We start from the raw sequence: 20,005 nt of genomic DNA, 5'->3' as shown, positions 1-20,005 counted from the left end.
GAAAAAGTTAATTAGAAATATTATTATATTTGAATTCTCATGATTTTATTAAGGGAAAACTATAGTCATTTTTGTTTGTCTTATGTTACATTTTAGTCACTTATGTTTGAAATGTTAGGTTTTAATCACTTACTTTATTGTGTTGTAACATTTTAGCCACTAAGTGTTAATTGTTATTAACAGTGTAACGGTAAGCTAACGTGGCACGTTAAATCATCATTCAAACAAAAATTTTAGGTTAAATTATACAATGGATCCCTATGTTTTTTTCGTGTTGAGCAATTTAATTTTTCTATTTTATGTTCTTTGAACTTTCCCTATTTTTTTTTCTTTATTTTCCATTTTCTTCTCCTTCTCCCTCTATTTTCCTCCATTTATCATTTCTTTTAACGTAATTTTTCTATATTTTCCATTTGTTAAAATCAGCTCTTATACTTTTATTATTTTGAACAATTTAATTTTTTCTTATCCTTTTTTCTTTCCCCTTTGTTTTCTTTATTTTTCTCCCTTCTCTTATTATTCACTGCAAAAACATAATCTTTTCTCACCAAATAAACAAGTCCTTATTTTTTTTCACATGATTCCTAAATTGAATTTCACTCAAAACCAAATATCAATCATTCTTAATCAAATCTCTGTTTGAATATAACCTAATTTTGAAAATAAAATTGGATCTAATTAATCAATATAAAAAACCATATCATTAATAAAATCTAAACATAAATTGAATTCTTTATATTCAAAACAAAAATTTTTTCGTTTCCAAAATTTTACAAAATTGTGTATATTATTTATTTCCTTTTCTTCTATTTTCTGATGAATAAAATTAAGCAAACGATAAATTTGATCTAAACCTTCTTAGATATTCCCAAGCAAACTTGATTGGAAGTCGGGCATGGATGAACCGAAGAGAGAAATGGAGCATGGAACCAAACCGGTTTAGGTAAAGTTTAGGATAAGTTTCGTATGATGGTCATTTTAGTCATTGAGAGTGTAGAGCTCATTTGAAGAATTTGTAAAACAATTTAATTTCGAGAGGGCGAGAGTGTTGTAGGTAAGATATATAAGATGGTCATGGGGTTGGTTAGGAGGTTAAGGGAATGAGCTCAGGAAACTTTGTTGAGGGTGGACTGCCATAAGCCATGACTGGAGAGGTCTTCTAGTGAGGCGAGCTTGTGGACTAAGTCATTGAGATATCAAAATTAGTTTGTTAAAGCGATAAGGGATGATGAGGGTTTGTAATTGTGGGGGTAAGAATATGCGAAGCAAGTTTTATTTTGGTTTCAACTTTCGCCTTTTCTTTTTTCATAAGTATAAAAAAGTTTTAACAAGTGAAGAATATAAAAAAATTACGTTAAAAGAGATAGAGAAGGGAGGGAAACAGAGAGAGAGAAGCAGAAGAGAAAGGAAAATAAAGAAAAAGAAAAGAAAAGTTAAAAGAACATAAAAGAAAAAATTAAATTGCTCAAAAAGAAAAAAATATATAGGGACCAATTGTATAATTTAACCTAAATTTTTTGTTTGAAATGATAATTTAACATGTCACATCAACTTATCGTTACACTATTAACGACAATTAACGGCTCAGTTACTAAAATATTACAGCACACAAACATATGTGACTAAAATGTAACATTTCAAACATAAGTGACTAAAATGTAACTTAAGGTAAACAAAAGTGACTATTTTGGTAGTTTACCTTTTTATTAATATAATACATTTAGTGTTAATTGTGAATTTTTTTAAAGTTTAATATATATAAAGGTACCTAGACTTGGGTAACTTATACCTATTTGGTATCTAAACTTTTTTTTGACTTAATTGGTACCTAAACTTGAAAATCGTAAATTAACTCGATACGATTTTTAGATACCTGGGTAACATTATTAAAATATGTTGATGTGACATTGACAACCAATACTTGATATACAACCTTGCATTTTGGTATGTAGTAAAAAGAATAAGTACCAAGTTAAAAAAAATACCAAATTAATATATAATTTTTAGATCCAAATAGAAACTGCAGAATTAACTTTATAACATTGAATTGACTTTTATAACATTTTTTTATATAGGTCTATTCCTCTTTTTCAAGGAATTCATTGGTGGTTGTGATTTTTTATTTATTTTAAATTTCAAGATTTTGAAGAGAGTTAATTCTTATTATTGTTAATTAATTATAAATTTTGATTAAATTAATTTTAAATTTTAAATTAAATATTAATAAACTAACATCGTTACTTTTATTTACTGATGTATAATTTTTGTCAAACATAAGTACCACAATGAATCTCAAAAAATATAGGTACTACATCAGAATAAAAGTATCAAATTTATATACCAAATGATATATTAAGCCTTTAAAAATCTGAATTTATAAAGATATTTATATATAATTCATTATCAATTTATAAATTTACTAGTTTCTAATGCCATACAGCGTTGCACATGATTTTGCACGTTTAAATATTTAATTAGTTTTTTTAAATACTCTAATTAATATATATAAAGTAATATTCATTATTTGAATTGTTGAAATAATTAAAAATATATTATTTAAAAATCCAAATGTTATAATATAAAAAAATCAAATAATAAATAAGAATATTGATTATATTCAGTGTTGAATATAATTTTGTTTCACATAATTAATAAAAAATAAAATTATTCAAAATAATAAAAGTTATTTTGTACCATTCAAAAATGACATTTGTACTACACTGTTCAAAGTTTGCTTTTATTAATAGTCAATAAATTGACCATAATAGTTGATAGATAATATAAATTAGATTATATAAATAAATTATTTATTATATAAATAATTAAAAAATCCTTTTAAAATAAAAGTAATATAATTTTCTTTTTTATTTTTTAGTTAACGGAAATATAAAAATTTTAATATATGAAATTTAAAATATTTATTTATTATTTAATAAAATTTTTAATAGAATTAAAATTCTTATTTATAAGTATGATAAATTTTTTTATAAAATAAATTTATTTAACCAAATATTTTAGTAAAATTAAAGTCATAAGTCTTATAAATAATAAAAGAAAAGAAAAATTCCAACAATAAAATCTATATTAATATATTCAAATATTTCTTAGACTCATATTAGTATTTGGTAAATGGTAAGTTGTTTTCTCTTGGCCCAATCTAGTAAAAGACTTCAAAAACCAGCATAAAGGACAAAAGTGAAGTCCAATCCGACTGACCCAGCCCCAATTGAATTACAGGTAACAGAGCAACGACTTTTTAAGCTTTAACCGTTGAATCTCCAGATTTTCAGTTCTCACAATCTCAGCACGAGATCTAAGGGAAATCAGACATGGAAAAGGTGAAGGAACTCCTGCAACTAGACAAAGAAGCAGAGGAGACAGTGTCACGACTCACTATTCACCCCCACCGAGTCGGTTACGAGCGTAGCTTCTACAACGATTTCGGCTTACGCGGCATCCGTGTCGACAAGGTCGAGCCTGGCTTCGTTTCCTGCACTTTCAAAGTTCCTCCTCGCCTCACCGTAAGCTTTCCAAAAACCCCCCGATCTAAGATTCTGTTGAATTAGAATCATATGATTTGGGTTTGATTTTGTTTTTGTTGAATAAATGAACTTTGGCAGGATAAAAATGGAAATTTAGCAACGGGAGCAATTGCGAATATTGTGGATGAAGTCGGTGGGTCAGCGGTCTTTGTCATTGGTGTTCCTATGAAAGTTTCAGTGGATATGTCCATTTCGTTTCTGGGAGCTGCTAAGCTCGGTGTAAGTAATCTTTTTTCATGAATTCAATCAAGAATTTCTAGGGCTTTTAATGTTGTGAGTTGCTTTGGATTTAGTACTAATAATTTCATATAGTAGTGCATTTGAATGTTTTCAGAAAGTAATCCAACTCTGTTACTTATTTCTTGATTTCTGTGGCTTGAGTCTGTTAGCCAATTTGATGATGAATTTAAGTCAGATTGACTTTTTCACTATCCGACTTGGGAATAATAGAAAGGTATGCTAGTTAAAAGTTGTAAAAGAGGATGTGAGATTGGATCTATCTAAAGCGGGTTGTTTTGGTTTTTGGATTGGATGAATTTGAGAGGTTTCTAATAAGGTATTTTGACTAATTTCGATTCTAGATCATTTTGAATTTGGGTTGTTTCAAGTTTGGTCATATGGGATTTATATCATTAGGTTTGTTAAATGAGTTTTTGGGTGAATCACTTTGGGATCAAGTCATTTTGGGTTTAGCTAGGGATGACAATGGATAATACAGATTCGGATATTTGTAGATATCCAAACTTTTTTACGTAGATATTGTGGATTCAGATAAGCAGAATTAGTGGGTGTTTTAATAGGATTGTAATCCGGTTTGCAGGATGAGCTAGAGATTACCTCAAAGGCATTAGGAGAAAGAGGAGGATATGCAGGAACACTTGTTCATATCAGAAACAAAGCAACAGGGGAGTTAATTGCCGAAGGTCGTCATTCCTTGTATGGTAATGAATCTAGCAAACTCCTGTTTGGTAATCAATCTAGCAAACTCTAGTCCACTGCTGGATGCCGTACTATTTTACTAAACTCAATGCTTTCTTGGAAGCATGGCATGTGATATGAGTTATTGTAACTTGTTGGATGCCAATCCGATATATTATATGCAAAATTTTATATGAGAAAGATATGTAAATTTATTTTATTTAGAATTATCCTAAACTTATTTATAAAAAGATTACATTTTGTTGATTAAGGTTTAGCTCGACTGACATGAGCATTGTTACTTTTACGAAATGACGTGAGTTTGAGTGTGTTGAAATGTATTATCCTCCTATTTTACTTAACATTTAAAGATCAGAAAATTCATATATCTTTGTACCCACCATTTTAGAAAGAAAGCTTGAAAATTTTCCATCCCTTTTCAATTCTTAAAAGAGAAACACAGATTCAACGAAAAACAACAGATCTTGGAAGAGTCATCCAATGACGATAAAGAACTTATTAATTCTTTATTATAAATATAACAATTTGTAAAAACCCTTTTTAAGATTTTTATTTTTGAAAAATAATCTTCCATTTTCTTTTGGAGGAAAAACTGATATCACTGACTATTTTTTTAACGTTTATTGGAGGTATAATTGTAAAGCAAAAAAAAATACAAATTTAAATTTTATAGAAAATTTATATTTTTGTAAAATTTTATATTTAAAAAAATCCCCACCATATCCATTCATGATCCCTTTAAAATTTATTATAGGTTTTTTGGTATACGAAATTGATTGTAGATTCTGATTGCCAATGAAAATAATTTAAAATTTTGAAGACAATTAAAAGTCTTGACTTTGAAAAATAGAACTTCTCATTTGCTTGGTTTCAAAGAAATTCATGTTTTTATTGTTAGTTTAGGATATGAACCTATTTTTCTGACTATCTTTTTCCAAAATCAACTAAAGTCCTCACTTTTGAAAAGTCTACAATTGAGACCAAAGTTTTTCTACACAGAGATTACATGTTTTCGAGAGACTCCATTTTATTTTTAATTTAAATTATTTCATTAGATAAAAATTTGTTTTAGAAATTTTAGAATGTTGCTCAAAAAAAGACCATGGTTGACATAAGTCAAGAAAAGAGAATAAGAAAATTCCGCATAAAAAGTTGTTGTGCTTTGGAGGTCGTTTGAAGGTGCAGTTGTCCAGAGTCCAAAGTTGTAAGGGATCTAAAATATTATTTTTCAATTTTTAAGGGACCTAAAAAAATGTTTCTCTAACTTTTTAAATAATCTAAAACCCAATTTTTATTATTTTGTCTACCACCTCAAAAATATAAACAACGGCCACAACAAAAGTATCCAATTTGGTTCATGATGCATTCTGATTTATAATAGAAATGAATCAAGAAGATGAAGGCGTATTGGAGAAGAGTGATCAAGGCACCAGTCGCCTTATACATTTGCATCATTCAAGAGCATATGCATTGTTGCAGTGATATAAATTGACAACAATCCTTCTAGAAGCGTGTGACCATTCTTGCATTATTGGTAGGTATGTACATTTATAATTGGGAACGTGCAATTGCCAACAATTCAGGATTTTTTCTTTTTTACTGTCTGTTAATTTTTCCAAGTTTTGGTTTTGTACAGTCTATTTTCAAAGTTCTGGTTTCGTCCAATAAGTATTCTCTTTCATATTCATTTAAAAAGTTTTGATTTCATCCAGGTCCATTATCAAATTTTGGTTTTGCTCGAGTGTATTTTTGAAGTTTTAGTTTTGTCTAGTAAATTTTTTTAAATATCTGGTTTCACCCAGGTTAATTCTTTAGAAAGCCGATGAACCTTTTAACAAGTTTAATATTATCCTTGATTAGAATTTTTTCTCTCGATTTTGACGAGAGCTCAAATGCTTGAGGCGATAGGTTCAAATGCTCGATTTTATTTATTAGATTATTTTAAATATTTTTATTTAATCTTATTATATAATTTCCTTTCCTTTTAATATGATACTCTTTATTTTATTTTTTATCGCAACTAAGGTATCCATCATCAATAGTAGTGACTAATCTTTTCGTTGCAGGTACTTTTCAAAGAGATAAATAGTTTACCATGAAATATGAGCAACCATTATACCACACCACAGCTCATCATTCTTTTTCATTTTATTATTACTCCAACATTCACTTTGGCACACCATGCGAATCAATTTATATACATACAGTTCAAAATATCCCAAACAAAATTGGGTGCTACTAAGTTGCATTGGGATTTCACTTTGTCAGGAAAAAGGAGCTAAGACATTATATCCTCTATATCTTTCTCACCTTGTTTCATTGTTTATTAACTCATTTAAAACCAGACATGAGAAGCATTTCATGTTTTAACTGTGTAAAGGGGAGGGCGTGGTGGAGATACATATACAGTTGTTTACATTTGCTTTGGCATGGTAAAGAGGTACAGAATCAACGAAGAGTTCCCACTGCCTTTTTGTATGTGTACCATTTTGCTATCAAGAGAAATGCTCCTAAGTTAAGCACACTCAGCACTGCTAAGAGAAAGAAGAAGTAATGAATATGGCCATAATTTAAGTTGTCCGGTATCCACCCAAGCTTATCATTCCTAGCGGTTATAGCAGTGACAATGGTGACAAGCAGAGAGCTCAAGTAGTTACCAAGTGCTATGGTAGTGAGTTGCAGAGCCGAGCAGAAACTCCTCATGGCATCAGGCGCTTGCTCGTAGAAAAATTCCAACTGTCCGATGAGTGTGAAAACCTCTGCACACCCTATGAGGAAATATTGTGGGACTTGCCAAAATATTGTCATAGGCATTTCCTTAACCTCATAGTAATTGTGCCTCCTCACTTCCCGGAGTCGTTCGAGTTCCAGAATCGCTGCAACTACCATGGCAAATATTGATATGAAGAGGCCAATGCCCATCCGTTGAAGTTGAGTTAGGCCGTTCTTGTGACCGGTGAATTTTCTCGTCACTGGGACAATGATTCTGTCATAGATTGGCACCCAAAAGATCACACTGAGGGTGTCGAATATCGAAAGCGATGCTGGTGGGATCTTGAACGTAGAATTGCCAACGTGCGTATTCATTCTTTCGCCTTGCAACACAAATAAATTGCTCATCTGACTGTAGACTGCAGCAAAGATGATCCCGGTGGCCCATATGGGAAGCAAGCGAATTACAGCTTTTAGCTCCTCTACTTGAGTAACTGTGCAAAGTCTCCATGAGTTTACTGTACCCTTTATGTCGTCTGATTCGGTTTCCACAGCCGCTTTGTCAAAGAAACTGAAAGATTACAACAGCTAACTTAGAGCTTGAACATGGAAACCAAGAGAAAAACAAGCACTTGGCAGTAGAGTCTATCTATTTACACGCACTGAGCATGCTGAACAATATTTTTCCAGTTATCTTAGACTTGACTGTATTGTAATTTTCAAGTTTGAGATTGATGTTCAGGCTCTAACCTAAGCTCTTCTGTGTGCTCGACCTTCCGGCTTCCCTTGATATTAGATTCAGCATCCATGGTCTCATACAGGAGAGACTTATCAGCAGGGACGGCCACTCGGCATTTCCTGAAGGAGGCTACCACAACCTGACAGAGGCGTGTGAGAGGGCTGCCTCCAGGCTTTTGGTTTCGGTACAAACGAGTACCTGAAAAGAAAAATACAACAGCTATTGCCATAGCAATGGCTGGAATTCCAAAACCCCATCCCCAACTCACATTATCCTGCACCCAGACCAGCACAGAGGAAGCAATTAGAGCACCGATATTAATGGAAAAATAAAACCAGTTGAAGAAAGAGCTCTTGTGTTTCTTCTCGGTCTCGTTGGTGTCATCGAACTGATCCGCTCCATATGATGAGACACAAGGCTTAATTCCTCCTGTTCCTAGTGCTACCAGGTAAAGTGCTACAAAGAACACAGCACTTTGAGTCACTGTTGGGTCGCAGTTGTCTTCTGTGTAGCACCTTGGCTTGATGCCATGTACAGTTGCAGACATTGCCAAAAGTGTCATTCCCTGTATGAGAATCATAAATGGTTTTATAATATTTGTGAACATACAGATTTTAATGAAAAGCTTATTTCAAAATCTTAACTCCGGTATGATAAAAATTGATGATACTAGACTAAGCTGATACAGGGTACCATTATTTATACTTTTTGAGCATAGTCCTTAACATTCAACTAATAAACTTCAATCACCTAGTGCATTTATATCAAAAGTACTGTCTTTTTTGAGCAACCGTTAGTCCCTCAAGGATTTGTCATCTGAAGTTGTGCCTCCAATCAGTATTTGTGCTGTGGAAGATCTCTCATATGGGAGAGATCCTCGGTTCAAACTAAGGGAGACATACCTTCAGGTGACAAATCGTTCAAGGGTCGACGGGTACCCGAAAAGACAACAATAACTTTGATGCATTGTGCCAACGTTGTGAGCATAATTCAGTGAGAAGAGGAAAATACCGATATTCGACTCACAACACAGCCTAAAGAAAAGATAATACTTTGTCTATTGGGTTGTGTGACGCAATTATAAGCAAACAAACTCTCTCTTTTTAATGTGATTAGAACTCACAAAAACATAAATGATTGAGAAAAGGGCAATCGTCCAATATCTTCCCAGGTAAGCATCAGCCAAAAACGCTCCGATCAACGGTGTGATGTAGCATGTCCCACTCCAGTTCTGGTTATTTCTAGTAGCAACAGAAGTATGCTGATTTAGTCGGTGCTTGAAGTATCGCACTAGATTGCTGCTCATCCCATAGTAAGCCAATCTTTCACAACATTCATTTCCTGTTTGAATAAATTACCAAACTCGATAAGCATATCCAAATTTGATTCACACATTACCAGTGGTTAATTTCATAAAATTACCAATAATAAAGGGGCAAGCTTTCCAGGTTCCAGTTTTCTTTATGTTTGCAGGGTTTCCCTTGTGATCCACTGTTCCATCTTTCGTGTAAAAATCACTTTCAGCCATGAATTTTTTCCAGTACCTGCACTTTCAACAATGAATTTATTCAGTAATCAAGAATCTAAAACCAATTAAACCCATTCAACCTCATAATCACCTTGAATATGACAAAACCCGAGTTTCTGAAACTAATAAACGAGGGTAGACAAAGTTGTTCAAACACAACACACTCAGTACCGAAGCTAAAATAGAGTTAAAAATTAGAGTGTGAACAAACCAGGGGTGTTATTCAATCTTCATCAAGTTGCGTAAGCCACTTGAGGTGGATGATGGATCCAGCTAGAGTTTATGCTTTCTTAGTCAACGAGTTGAAAGGTTGGAAGGAAGCTTGACTTTAATAGTTGAATTTGTGTTCATAATGATGATCGGTGAAAGGGTGTGTATAATAAGTTAATTAACTGTATATACTTTAATCTGAAACAAAACAAACAAAAAGAAAGAACTGCGTATACTTGAATAGTAATGAAGGGAAAGCTGGATTTGAAGTTGTTTAATAGTAGAAAATCGTAAAAGATCAATGGCGAGAATATGCACATGATCATTGAGATTTTTGCAGATTCACCTTGTATAATATCTTTGACTTAAGTTATAAAAATTTTACTTAAAACTTTCAAATTACATTAAAAGAACCCTCAAATTTTTTTGAAAAAAAGCAAGCCTTTTTTTTATATATTTAATTGTGTATTTGAACTACCAAAATACATAAAAAAAATATCCTCAATCTTTTTCAAAAAAACAATTAAACCCTTGCTATTTTTTACACTTAATTGGGTATTTAAACTGTCAAAATATATTAAAAAGGTCCTCAAAATATTTAAAAAAAACAATTAAGATCCTACTTCTTTTTTGCACCCAATTGCCAAAATCCATCAAAAAGACCCTTTTACCGCTTGCTTTAACGGTTGACCGTCAAAGCTAACTGCCCCTAATTTTTTCAGTTAAAGCTACCGCGTGTCACAACCACGGCATAACATGTACCAAAAAATGATAAAAAAATAAAAATTAATAAAAGTTATAAAAATATTAAATTTAAAATATATATAATTATAATTTTTTTTATAAAAATACTAAAAAAATTACAAAATATATATAAAATAGAAAGAAAATTATAAAGTTTTATAGTCATAAGAAAATTATAAAAATATAAAGAAATATAAAATTCATAAAAAAACTATAAAAATTATCATGCCAAAAGAAGTATTTTATAATTTTTCTCTAACTTTTGTTGATTTTTATTTTTTATCATTTTCGCCACATGTCATGTCACATTGTATTGCGACACGTGATGACTTTAATTGAAAAACAGGGAGTCATTAACGTTAATAGTTAAAGGACCTTTTTGATGCATTTTATAATTTTTTATAATTTTTATAACATTTTACACTTTTTTATATTTTTTTACAATTTTTATATTTTTCTAATTTTTAATAAAATTTAAATATTGTTATAATTTTATTAAATTTTAATAATTTTTATTGATGTTTATCTTTAAAATTTTTTGTCACATGTTACGCTGTGGTTGTGACAACAGGTGGTTTTAGCTAGAAAAAATTAGGGGCAATTAGCTTTATCTGTTAACTATTAAAGTTTATGATCAAAAAACATTTTTAATGCATTTTGGCAATTGAGTGAAAAAAAAAACAAAAGCAATGGCTTAATTTTTTTTTTTAAGTTTCAAGGTTTTTTTGATACATTTTGGCGGTTCAAGTACTCAATTAAGTGCAAAAAAAAGGGCTTAATTGGTTTTTTTAAAATCTTGAGGGCCTTTTTGATGTATTTTGAAAGTTCAAGTACCAAATTAAGTGAAAAAAAATAAAAACAAAAGCTTAATTACTTTTTTAAAAAAGTTTGAGAGTATTTTACACCTTTAAGCTAATATCATTTCATTATATAAAAAAAATTTAGCTGAAAAAAACTAAGTTTTAAGCAGGGATGGCATGCAAGAAAGTGCAGTTAGAAGGTTTTTTGTTTGTATTAACTTTTTTTTAAGGTTGAGGGTGTAAAAATTTCTCAAATTCTTTAAAAAAAAAGAGCAATTAAGTTTTTTTTACACTCAATTGGGTACTTGAATTTTCAAAATGTATCAAAAAGGCCTTAAAGCTTTTTCAAATAAAAGCCATTAAGCTCATTTTTTTCACTCAATTAGGTGCTTGAACTTTCAAAATGCATAAAAAAGACTCTCAAACTTTTTTTCAAAAAAAGCAATTAAGTCATTTTTTTTGCACTCAATTGGGCACTTGAACTGTCAAAGTGCATCAAAAGAGTACTTTGACTGTTAACTTTAACAGTTGACCATTAAAGTTAACTGCCCCTAATTTTTTCAGTTAAAGTAATCTCGTATCACAACCACAGCTTGACATGTGACAAAAAATTATAAAAAAATAAAAACCAATAAAAATTATAAAAAATTATAATTTTTTAATATTTCTATGTATTTTATATTTTTTTACGATTTTTATAAAAAAAATTATAATTATTTTACAATTTTTTATATTTTTTTCAAATTTTTAATTTTTTATTAAAATTTAATATTTTTATAATTTTTATTGAATTTTATTTTTATTTATCATTGTGGTTGTGATACGTGGTGAATTTAACTAAAAAAAATTAAGAGTGGTTAATTTTAATGGTCAAAAGATCTTTTTGATGTATTTTGAAAGTTCAAGTATCCAATTAAGTGAAAAAATAGGGGTTTAATTATTTTATTAAAAAAATTTGAGGGCTTTTTACATCCTTAAGCTATATAATATTAGGTTGGAGAATTGGGTTTCAAGTTTGAATTCGACTTTGGCTATTCTTAAGAAAGTGAACACCTGATCAATAAGTCACAATTTGAAATTATTAATTTAATTTTTTGACATTATTTAGAACTTTAGTATTCGAATTTGGTTTTAAAAAGATTTATATTTTTGATCCGCTTGCCTTAAAATATTAAATATTTTTTATATTATATTAAAATTTCAAGATTAAATAAAATACATTTTATAAAATTTAATTAAAATAAAAAGTATTTGATTAAAATTTAAAATAAACAAAAAATAACTAAAATCTTACAAAAAAAAGATTAATTGAAAAATATGAAATTAGTTATACAATTAAAAGGTTTAATCAAAATTCGACCCTGACCTAAACTAACCAATTTTAAGCCAAACACCTTATACGATCATGTTGTATCATACCCAAATCCGTCAGGCTTGAAATATTTTATTATTCTTAATTTTAGGGATAATTCTTAATTTTATATATAAATTTTGGTTTCATGTCATATTCATAAAATTTTGATTTTGATTTAACTTTACAAGTTTTAAAAAATAATACATCCATTTATTTTTATATTAATTAAACACAATTATTTACGTATATAATATACAAATAATAATACTACGTCTCTAATAATATTAATGCTTTTCTAAAAATTCAATAAGTCAAATTTAGATATATTTACACAAAATAAAAATTCATTTCTCACCTTAAATATTTAATTAAAGATGATTTATTAGTTGAGATTTATCCATTACCTTTAAAGTCAGAGTGTGCCTTGACACATGGTGTTGGTAATTCGATGGGAGGGGGTCTTTCGAGACTCCCGTGCGGAATGAATATGCGGTTTCTTGACGAGTATTGTTAATGATTCTGTCTTTAAGGTTGAGTAGAGGAACTCATTATTGCTTGGGATTCAGGCTTTTAGCAAGTGGTGCAACAATGCTATGCTGGTGAAAACAATCCTTGCTGGAAGTGCATCCAAAAGCAAATTACAGGAGTTGCGGAACATTCACCAACTCCTTCGCCGCAATTGGATGGTGCGTGTTCGACACATCCCTTGATTTCATAACAGTGTAGCAGATTACATGACCAAGGTCCCAATCGCTGGTATCAACGATACGACTCCAATTTCAGTGTTGAGTTTATTGATGGAAAATTGGAATGATTTTATCTTAATATTTTACTGTAATCTTTCTTTACTAAAAAAAGTCGGAGTGTGCCGCAAAATGTATGAAACGCTGGGGCGCTTAATTCAAACTTACTAATATGATTAAATAATATAACATAATGTATCGCATGAGGCCTGTACAAGTACAAAAAAAAAGGTATTTTCAGTCAATTTTCATTTCGTCGTGCACGTTACCCCATCATTTATTTATGTTAAAAAAAAACCATTGAACTTGCAATATATAGTTAGAAAAAGCATCATATTTGTATAAAATACACATCAAAGTCCAATATGAATGTGAATTCATTTTAAAAAATAAAGTATATTAAGTTATCTCACATTTGTGAAAAATAAAATTGCGTAACAAATATATTTATTGTAGATATTTGGTTTTGGTTACTAACATTTCATTTCTTTCTTACACTGAATAATACTATATTTTAGGAAATTGTGCTATCAAGCAAGAAATGACTAATATTGTCTTTACATTTTATATATCTTCCGGAGTAATAACTCTTGTTTAGAATAGTTATTGTTCAGAACAACTGTTGTTCGAGAATAGCTATGTTCAGAATAAAGTTTTAGTTAGAACAACTGTCATTCAGTGCAGTTGTTATTAGATAACAACTCCTCTTCAAAATTGTTAGCCCTAATTTTTCAAATGTTTTGCTATAACAAAATCAAATTATAAATTCTCCTCAGTCAAATTAGTAATAAATTGATTTAAAGCTCTTAAAATTATTTGCAAAGTGTTTAGAAACTCAAAATCGTAAAATGCCTTTGAAAAATATTGTTTCAAGTCAAATTTTACCTTAATGGGACACTTCTACCGATACGAGTGTATAGAAGTAAGTCAGTGATAATTGGGAGCCCTTCTACTGATAAAATTTTAGTTGTGTCGATAATTGGGAGGAGTTCTGCCGGTAGAAGTCAGTCAGTGAGCATTCCAAGTCAAGCATCAAACTTCTACCGATACTTAGGGGGACTTCTACCGATACAAGTAAGTCAGTGAGCAATTTTTGGTCTCCCCTACACCTTTCACGGATACAACTATTTGTATAAATCTAAACCCTTAAAACCCTCAGACTTCTACAAGTGGACTTCTACCGATACATCAGACTCTAATGATCATATTTTGAAGAATTCTACCAGCAGAAGTCCATTTTTACTGATATAAATGGTTTGTAGGTTACAATTAATGCTCGAATTAATTACAACAACTAATCTAATTGTCTCCCTATGCTTCCAAACTCCCTCAAGGTTGTTAGAAGGCATAAATACAAGTTAATAACTCCATATTGAAGACAAGAAACAATTTTGTAAAGTCAATTGCACAAAAATCCAATATTTTCATTGATATTTTCTTTGTTCTTTATACACACACTTGAGTAACAATCTTTCTTATTCTTTTCAAGTGTTGTATTGTTATTGATTGAGCTTTATCATTGTAATATCTTCCCTTAAGAGGAGTATTTAATCCTTATTCTTATTTCTCATATTTGTAAGGGTTTGCTTAAGGTTTTTTGGTAGAAAGCCTTTAGGGAAGTGGCTCTATCTTGCCTAGTGAAAAGATAGTATTTTGTAAAGGTTAAACCTTATCCTTGAAAGGTTCAAATATAGTGAATGTGAGAAATCCTTAGTTCTGGTAAGCTAAGGTAGTAGAGGTAGGCAATTGGAGACAAACCATTATAAATTCTTGAGTCTCCTTTGTTTGCCATATTTTTTTAAAAGTTTTTTAAAACATCAATTCACCTCCCTCTTGGTGATTATTGAGCTTAACAAGAAAAGCTAAAGTTTGGAACAACTATTGTTTAGAATAATGACATTTTAGGAATAACTATATTTAGAACAACAATTTTTTGGAGAAACTTGTATTTAGAGCGATTTTATTTTTCCAAAAGAATCATTATTCAAAACAAGCTCTACCAAGAAAAGCATCACCACAAAACAACTTTTGTTCGACCTTTATATTGAGAACAACTCACGTTTAGAATAAGTCAAAATAACCATTATTTGGGAACAACTCACGTTTAGAATAAGTCAAAATAACCATTATTTGGGAACAACTTACGTTTAGAGTAAGTCAAAATAACCATTATTTGGGAACAACTCTTATCCAAGGAAAACAAATGTTTTGTGTTCCAAGAGATGTTCTGTGAAAGATGTTTCACATGGTACCACTTCACCAAAGTAGAAGTAGTTGAAGTTACCTCGGAATATGGCAGGGTTCTTGGGTTATCTGCATTCATGGAATGTTCTGAAGAGTTTGGTTTGGTGGATCAGATATAGGGTAGTTAAGAGGTTTCCTCTTAACCTTTTCCTGTAACACTAAGAGGGCGTTTGGTTCGCCGATTGTAATATTATGACTCATAATGTTAGATTCTGGAATGAGATTACGATGTTTGGATTTCAACATTCTAGTCATCCCATAATATAGGGTGTAATCTCATTATGGCCTATTCCTTACGTAATCTTAGATTATGAGCATAATCTTAAGTTTTAGACCAATTTACCCTTTGTTTTTATTATTCTAATCAATTTAGGTTTCTTTTTCTTAAATAAAGTTTAAGACTAATTAAAATCAAAATATTTTTTTTTTCTTAATAGTGAACTAGTAGATATCACACATTACATTTATAATTATTATATTTTATTTAATAATTTATTTAGTAATTTATTAATTATGTTTATAATGATGATTTATAAATTTATTTCAACATAGTATATTTACTTATTAATATATAAATTGTAATAAAAAGTAAGAATTGTAATAATTTATCATAACTTTATGGAAATTGAGACTAAAAAAAATATTAAAGGAACTAAACTTGTTAAAAAATAAATTCTATAACAAGGACAATTGAGTAAAATGTGTTTCTATGTAATCTTACATTTGGTCAATCAAACACTTGAATCTTGCATTCTTGCCAAATGAATCAAATAAGGCAATATCATATTTCACCCCTAATGTTACATTCTCATAATCTTATTACGATACATAATCTAAGATTTGGCGAACCAAACTCCCCCTGAGTGCATTTCCCTTCTTTTAGAAACATGATGAACTCTTCTTCCCTATTCATCATCACCGTCACCAACAAAACTTTTCACCATCCCTTTTTAACCATTAGTATCATTGTAACTGAAAATATTAATTTATTACTCCTATTAACTGTCGGCTTTATAACTCTCATTCTTGAGACACTATAAATAGGAGTTTTTCACAATTGGTGAAGACTTTTTGGCATTTTGAACTCCCAAATCATTTTCTCTTAATTTCTCTTATCTTGTTTCTTTTTTGAACCTAATTATTTGTCACATTTCTCTTTCTCCACCTTATTAACCACCACTTGTTATTGCGCTCAGTGTTATCGGATCTACTCTAATCTTCCTCTTCGCCTTCTTCCTGTACATCATGTTCATTTGTTTGCAATACTACCTCTCTCCACCAAAGAACCTTTTATATTTATAATTTTATTATATAAATAATAAACGATGCTTTAATTGAAATGATAAAATAAAGATGTTTCAAACTATAGTGTTTTAAGTTTAAATATCTTATATGTGTGGATTTTTCTATTTTTTCGTATAAAAGATAAAAAAAATCCTCAAAATAACATATTTTACTATGCAAAATAATAGTATTTTAGTCATTATCAAATTGAGTCGGTGTCTGATCAATTCGTGACACCATCTCACTTAAAGGCTTAATACATATCAAACATATATACATATATATATATATATGGGTATGTGTAATAAAAATAAAAAAATCAAAAAAATTATAAATTTTTTCAATTATAAAAAAAATTAAAATAAAATATTAAAATTATAGAAAATGTTAAAATTATAAAAATATAATTTTATATCTATATTTATAATATATATACAAAAACATGAGTTTGAAATTTTTTTTGAGAATAATTAAACATTTAAAAATAATTATAATAAATAAAAAATAAATAAAAAAATTATCTTTTAAAAAAATAGATTATGGTAGTTTTTTAAAAAGTAGATTACATAGTGATAATTATTATATTATAACGTCATATGCCATAGCTACATGCCATGTGCTTCAAAATTGTTCATCAATTGATTTAATGTTTTTCTATTCTCATTATCATTTTAGGCTTCCTTTGGTTTGGCTGTAAAAGCCAGTGAGGTGCAGTTGGGGGGTGGGAAATGGTACCAATCTCACTACTATGCTGTTTGGTTCAGCAAATCAGTGCAGTGAGATTGCATCTCCACCACACTGCTCAGTTGAAAATCAACTGTAGATTTTAGCTGCAATTGAAATCAATTGAACTGTTGGTATTTTTAACCGACAAAAATACCCTGCTGCAACTAGAACCATGTCAATGGATAAGCTCTCAAAATGGAGATAAAAGAGACAAAAAAAAATATATACCCTCAAAAATGGTGACCCTTTCAACTCCACTCTCCCATAACTCTTTATGCTCTCCAGAATTATCAACAAAATGCCATGGTTGTCCTCTTCATCAACCCATGTACCTCTCAGAGTCACCTGTTCTTCTTCTGGTATGGCCCTTGCTTTTTTTTTTCTTTCTTTATTTCTTAAACTGCTTCCAAATTCTTTTTCCTTTTTTCCTCTTTTTGAATGTTTGGAATATGGATTCAAGCTTGAAAGTAATTCCCATTATGTGGGTAAATCTCAATTGCCGGTGATGTCTTCAGTTCAAGTCATGTTTTGGGGTTTATGTTGTTGAGTTATTGTCTGGAACTTTAATGGGGGAAGCCATGTTTAGCTTTGTGTTTTCTCTTTAATTACTACCGCTGATATGTTTTCTTCCATCGAAGCAACTAGCAAACGTGTTCCCAAATCCGAGGAAAGCTCGTCTCCACTGAGGACTGTAGCTTGTAGCCTTCTTGCTGTATGCACCGTTGCCACTGCCTCGCTTGTAATTGCTGCCAATCAGGTTGAAAACCTTCACCACTCCTTCTGGGTTAAGAATTGCCAGGAACACATAAATTGTTGCACGGTAGCTGTTTGTATCTTAGCCTGAAAGAAGAAATAATGGAATTCATACGTAAATTAGCCTAGTTAATTCAATCAAACTGTCTATCCAAGTTACCTTAGGTCATTTAGTAACTGGCTTGCTCGGGTAAGGATGACTATTGGGATTGGGGAATAAATGTTCCTATATCCGTCTGACGATTCAAATTAACACTGTCAAAAGGCTACTAAAAATGTCTAATTACTAAAGCATTGTCATGCAGAGGCTTCCTCCGTTGTCAACGGAGCCAAACCGATGCGAGCGTGCATTCGTTGGTAACACCATATGTCAGGCAAATGGTGTGTACAATAAGCCGCTCGATCTACGCTTCTGCGATTACACTAACGAGAAATCGAACCTGAAGGGGAAATCTGTTGCAGCTGCACTTATGTCGGATGCTAAGTTTGATGGTGCAGACATGTCTGAAGCTGTGATGTCAAAGGCTTATGCTGTTGGAGCTAGCTTCAAAGGTAAATCTTCTTTATGTTTTGCATTTTCTACAATCATACATCTTATCGTAACTCAGTGTTTTTGAGACAATTATAATTTTGTGCAAATTATCTATTTGATAAACTTGGCACAATTACTCGTATATATTTAGATACAGATATACGAGTATGATCCTCAAAATACATGAAAACATTTAGAAAAAATTAAGCATACACGTACCGAGTACATGTGTGTATTCAACACACATCCAAGTTGAGTATTGGAAATCATGGTGAATAAGTTTAGCATAAAAATGGGAAATGATCTAAAATATAATGAACACAAGTACAGACTTCTCGAATGCGGTTTTGGATTGAGTTAATTTCGGAAAAGCGAATCTACAAGGAGCTATATTCAAGAACACAGTGTTATCTGGTTCAACATTCGACAATGCGTAGCTTGAAGATGCAGTTTTCGAAGATACCATCATCGGTTACATTGATCTTCAGAAGCTTTTTACCAACACAAGCATCAGTGCTGAAGGAAGAGTTGAGTTGGGTTGCCGATGACTGATTTATATACACATATATATTCTATGTTCTTACTTTCTTTTTCTTTTTTAATTTTCATGTTGAGATTAAAAATGGTACTGGAAAACAGTTATTTCTGGTTTTGCTGCGTCTTCTATCTACTTTGGGCCGCAAATGAAACAGATCAAAAATTTGTGGAAAGGAATTTGGGTCAATCGGCGCTCAGGCTGATGTCTGATTTGAAAGTTTGCTTTATTATTTAAAGGCACAATGGCTATTTAAAAGAAAATTTCTATTTTTCATTTTTACTCCCTTAAACTTGCATTATTTGGTAAAATCTCAAAATTGATAGAAAAATTTACTTTTGTTGATGGGGCATGTACGTGGATGTAATACCAGTAATTAATTAAAATTTTAAATTTAAAAAATTCAAAACTATATTTAAAAAATAAATACATTATAAATTATAAAAAATATATTTAATTACATTGAATCAAAGTTTATGTATTAAATTGCACATTGGATTAAAATTTGTGTATAAATTTGAAATTTATACCTATATAAACTATAGCAAATATATCAATTTATACTTGCATCTTAGGAAATTTTGAGAAAAGGGATTAAAAGCCATCTAAAATAAACAAGT

The 20,005-nt window shown here is 30.3% G+C and overlaps 3 protein-coding genes across 10 annotated transcripts; 2 read left to right on the top strand and 1 right to left on the bottom strand.

The window, feature by feature from the left end:
• Positions 1 to 3,112: 3,112 nt before the first annotated feature.
• Positions 3,113 to 4,731, top strand: LOC107950209 (acyl-coenzyme A thioesterase 13). Its single transcript, XM_016885020.2, has 3 exons — positions 3,113 to 3,521; positions 3,621 to 3,761; positions 4,363 to 4,731. The coding sequence occupies exons 1-3, from the start codon at positions 3,330 to 3,332 to the stop codon at positions 4,531 to 4,533; spliced, it is 504 nt and encodes a 167-aa protein (XP_016740509.1). The 5' UTR covers positions 3,113 to 3,329; the 3' UTR covers positions 4,534 to 4,731.
• Positions 4,732 to 6,714: 1,983 nt separating this feature from the next.
• On the bottom strand, positions 6,715 to 10,037 carry LOC121215522 (protein NRT1/ PTR FAMILY 8.1). 3 transcript variants are annotated; one of them, XM_041090253.1, is made up of 6 exons: positions 9,672 to 10,009; positions 9,355 to 9,476; positions 9,056 to 9,273; positions 7,944 to 8,497; positions 7,139 to 7,764; positions 6,715 to 7,012 (listed from the first exon to the last, which is right to left on the bottom strand). In XM_041090253.1, the coding sequence occupies exons 2-6, from the start codon at positions 9,458 to 9,460 to the stop codon at positions 6,930 to 6,932; spliced, it is 1,587 nt and encodes a 528-aa protein (XP_040946187.1). In that variant the 5' UTR covers positions 9,461 to 9,476; positions 9,672 to 10,009; the 3' UTR covers positions 6,715 to 6,929. The 3 variants fall into 3 exon arrangements, with proteins under 3 accessions (XP_040946187.1, XP_040946186.1, XP_040946185.1); XM_041090252.1 differs by having other exon boundaries at positions 6,715 to 7,764; positions 9,672 to 10,037; XM_041090251.1 differs by having other exon boundaries at positions 6,715 to 7,764; positions 9,552 to 9,989.
• Positions 10,038 to 17,420: 7,383 nt separating this feature from the next.
• On the top strand, positions 17,421 to 19,506 carry LOC107950206 (thylakoid lumenal 17.4 kDa protein, chloroplastic). 6 transcript variants are annotated; one of them, XM_016885017.2, is made up of 4 exons: positions 17,421 to 17,924; positions 18,204 to 18,322; positions 18,624 to 18,870; positions 19,181 to 19,506. In XM_016885017.2, the coding sequence occupies exons 1-4, from the start codon at positions 17,840 to 17,842 to the stop codon at positions 19,204 to 19,206; spliced, it is 477 nt and encodes a 158-aa protein (XP_016740506.2). In that variant the 5' UTR covers positions 17,421 to 17,839; the 3' UTR covers positions 19,207 to 19,506. The 6 variants fall into 6 exon arrangements, with proteins under 6 accessions (XP_016740506.2, XP_040946182.1, XP_040946183.1 ...); XM_016885015.2 differs by having other exon boundaries at positions 17,454 to 17,924; positions 19,175 to 19,506; XM_041090250.1 differs by having other exon boundaries at positions 17,456 to 17,924; positions 18,211 to 18,322.
• The last annotated feature ends 499 nt before the right edge of the window (positions 19,507 to 20,005 follow it).

The sequence above is a fragment of the Gossypium hirsutum genome, chromosome D03 (assembly GCF_007990345.1).
Source record: "Gossypium hirsutum isolate 1008001.06 chromosome D03, Gossypium_hirsutum_v2.1, whole genome shotgun sequence".
Lineage (NCBI taxonomy): Eukaryota > Viridiplantae > Streptophyta > Magnoliopsida > Malvales > Malvaceae > Gossypium > Gossypium hirsutum.
This window is presented reverse-complemented; position numbering and strand designations above follow the sequence as displayed.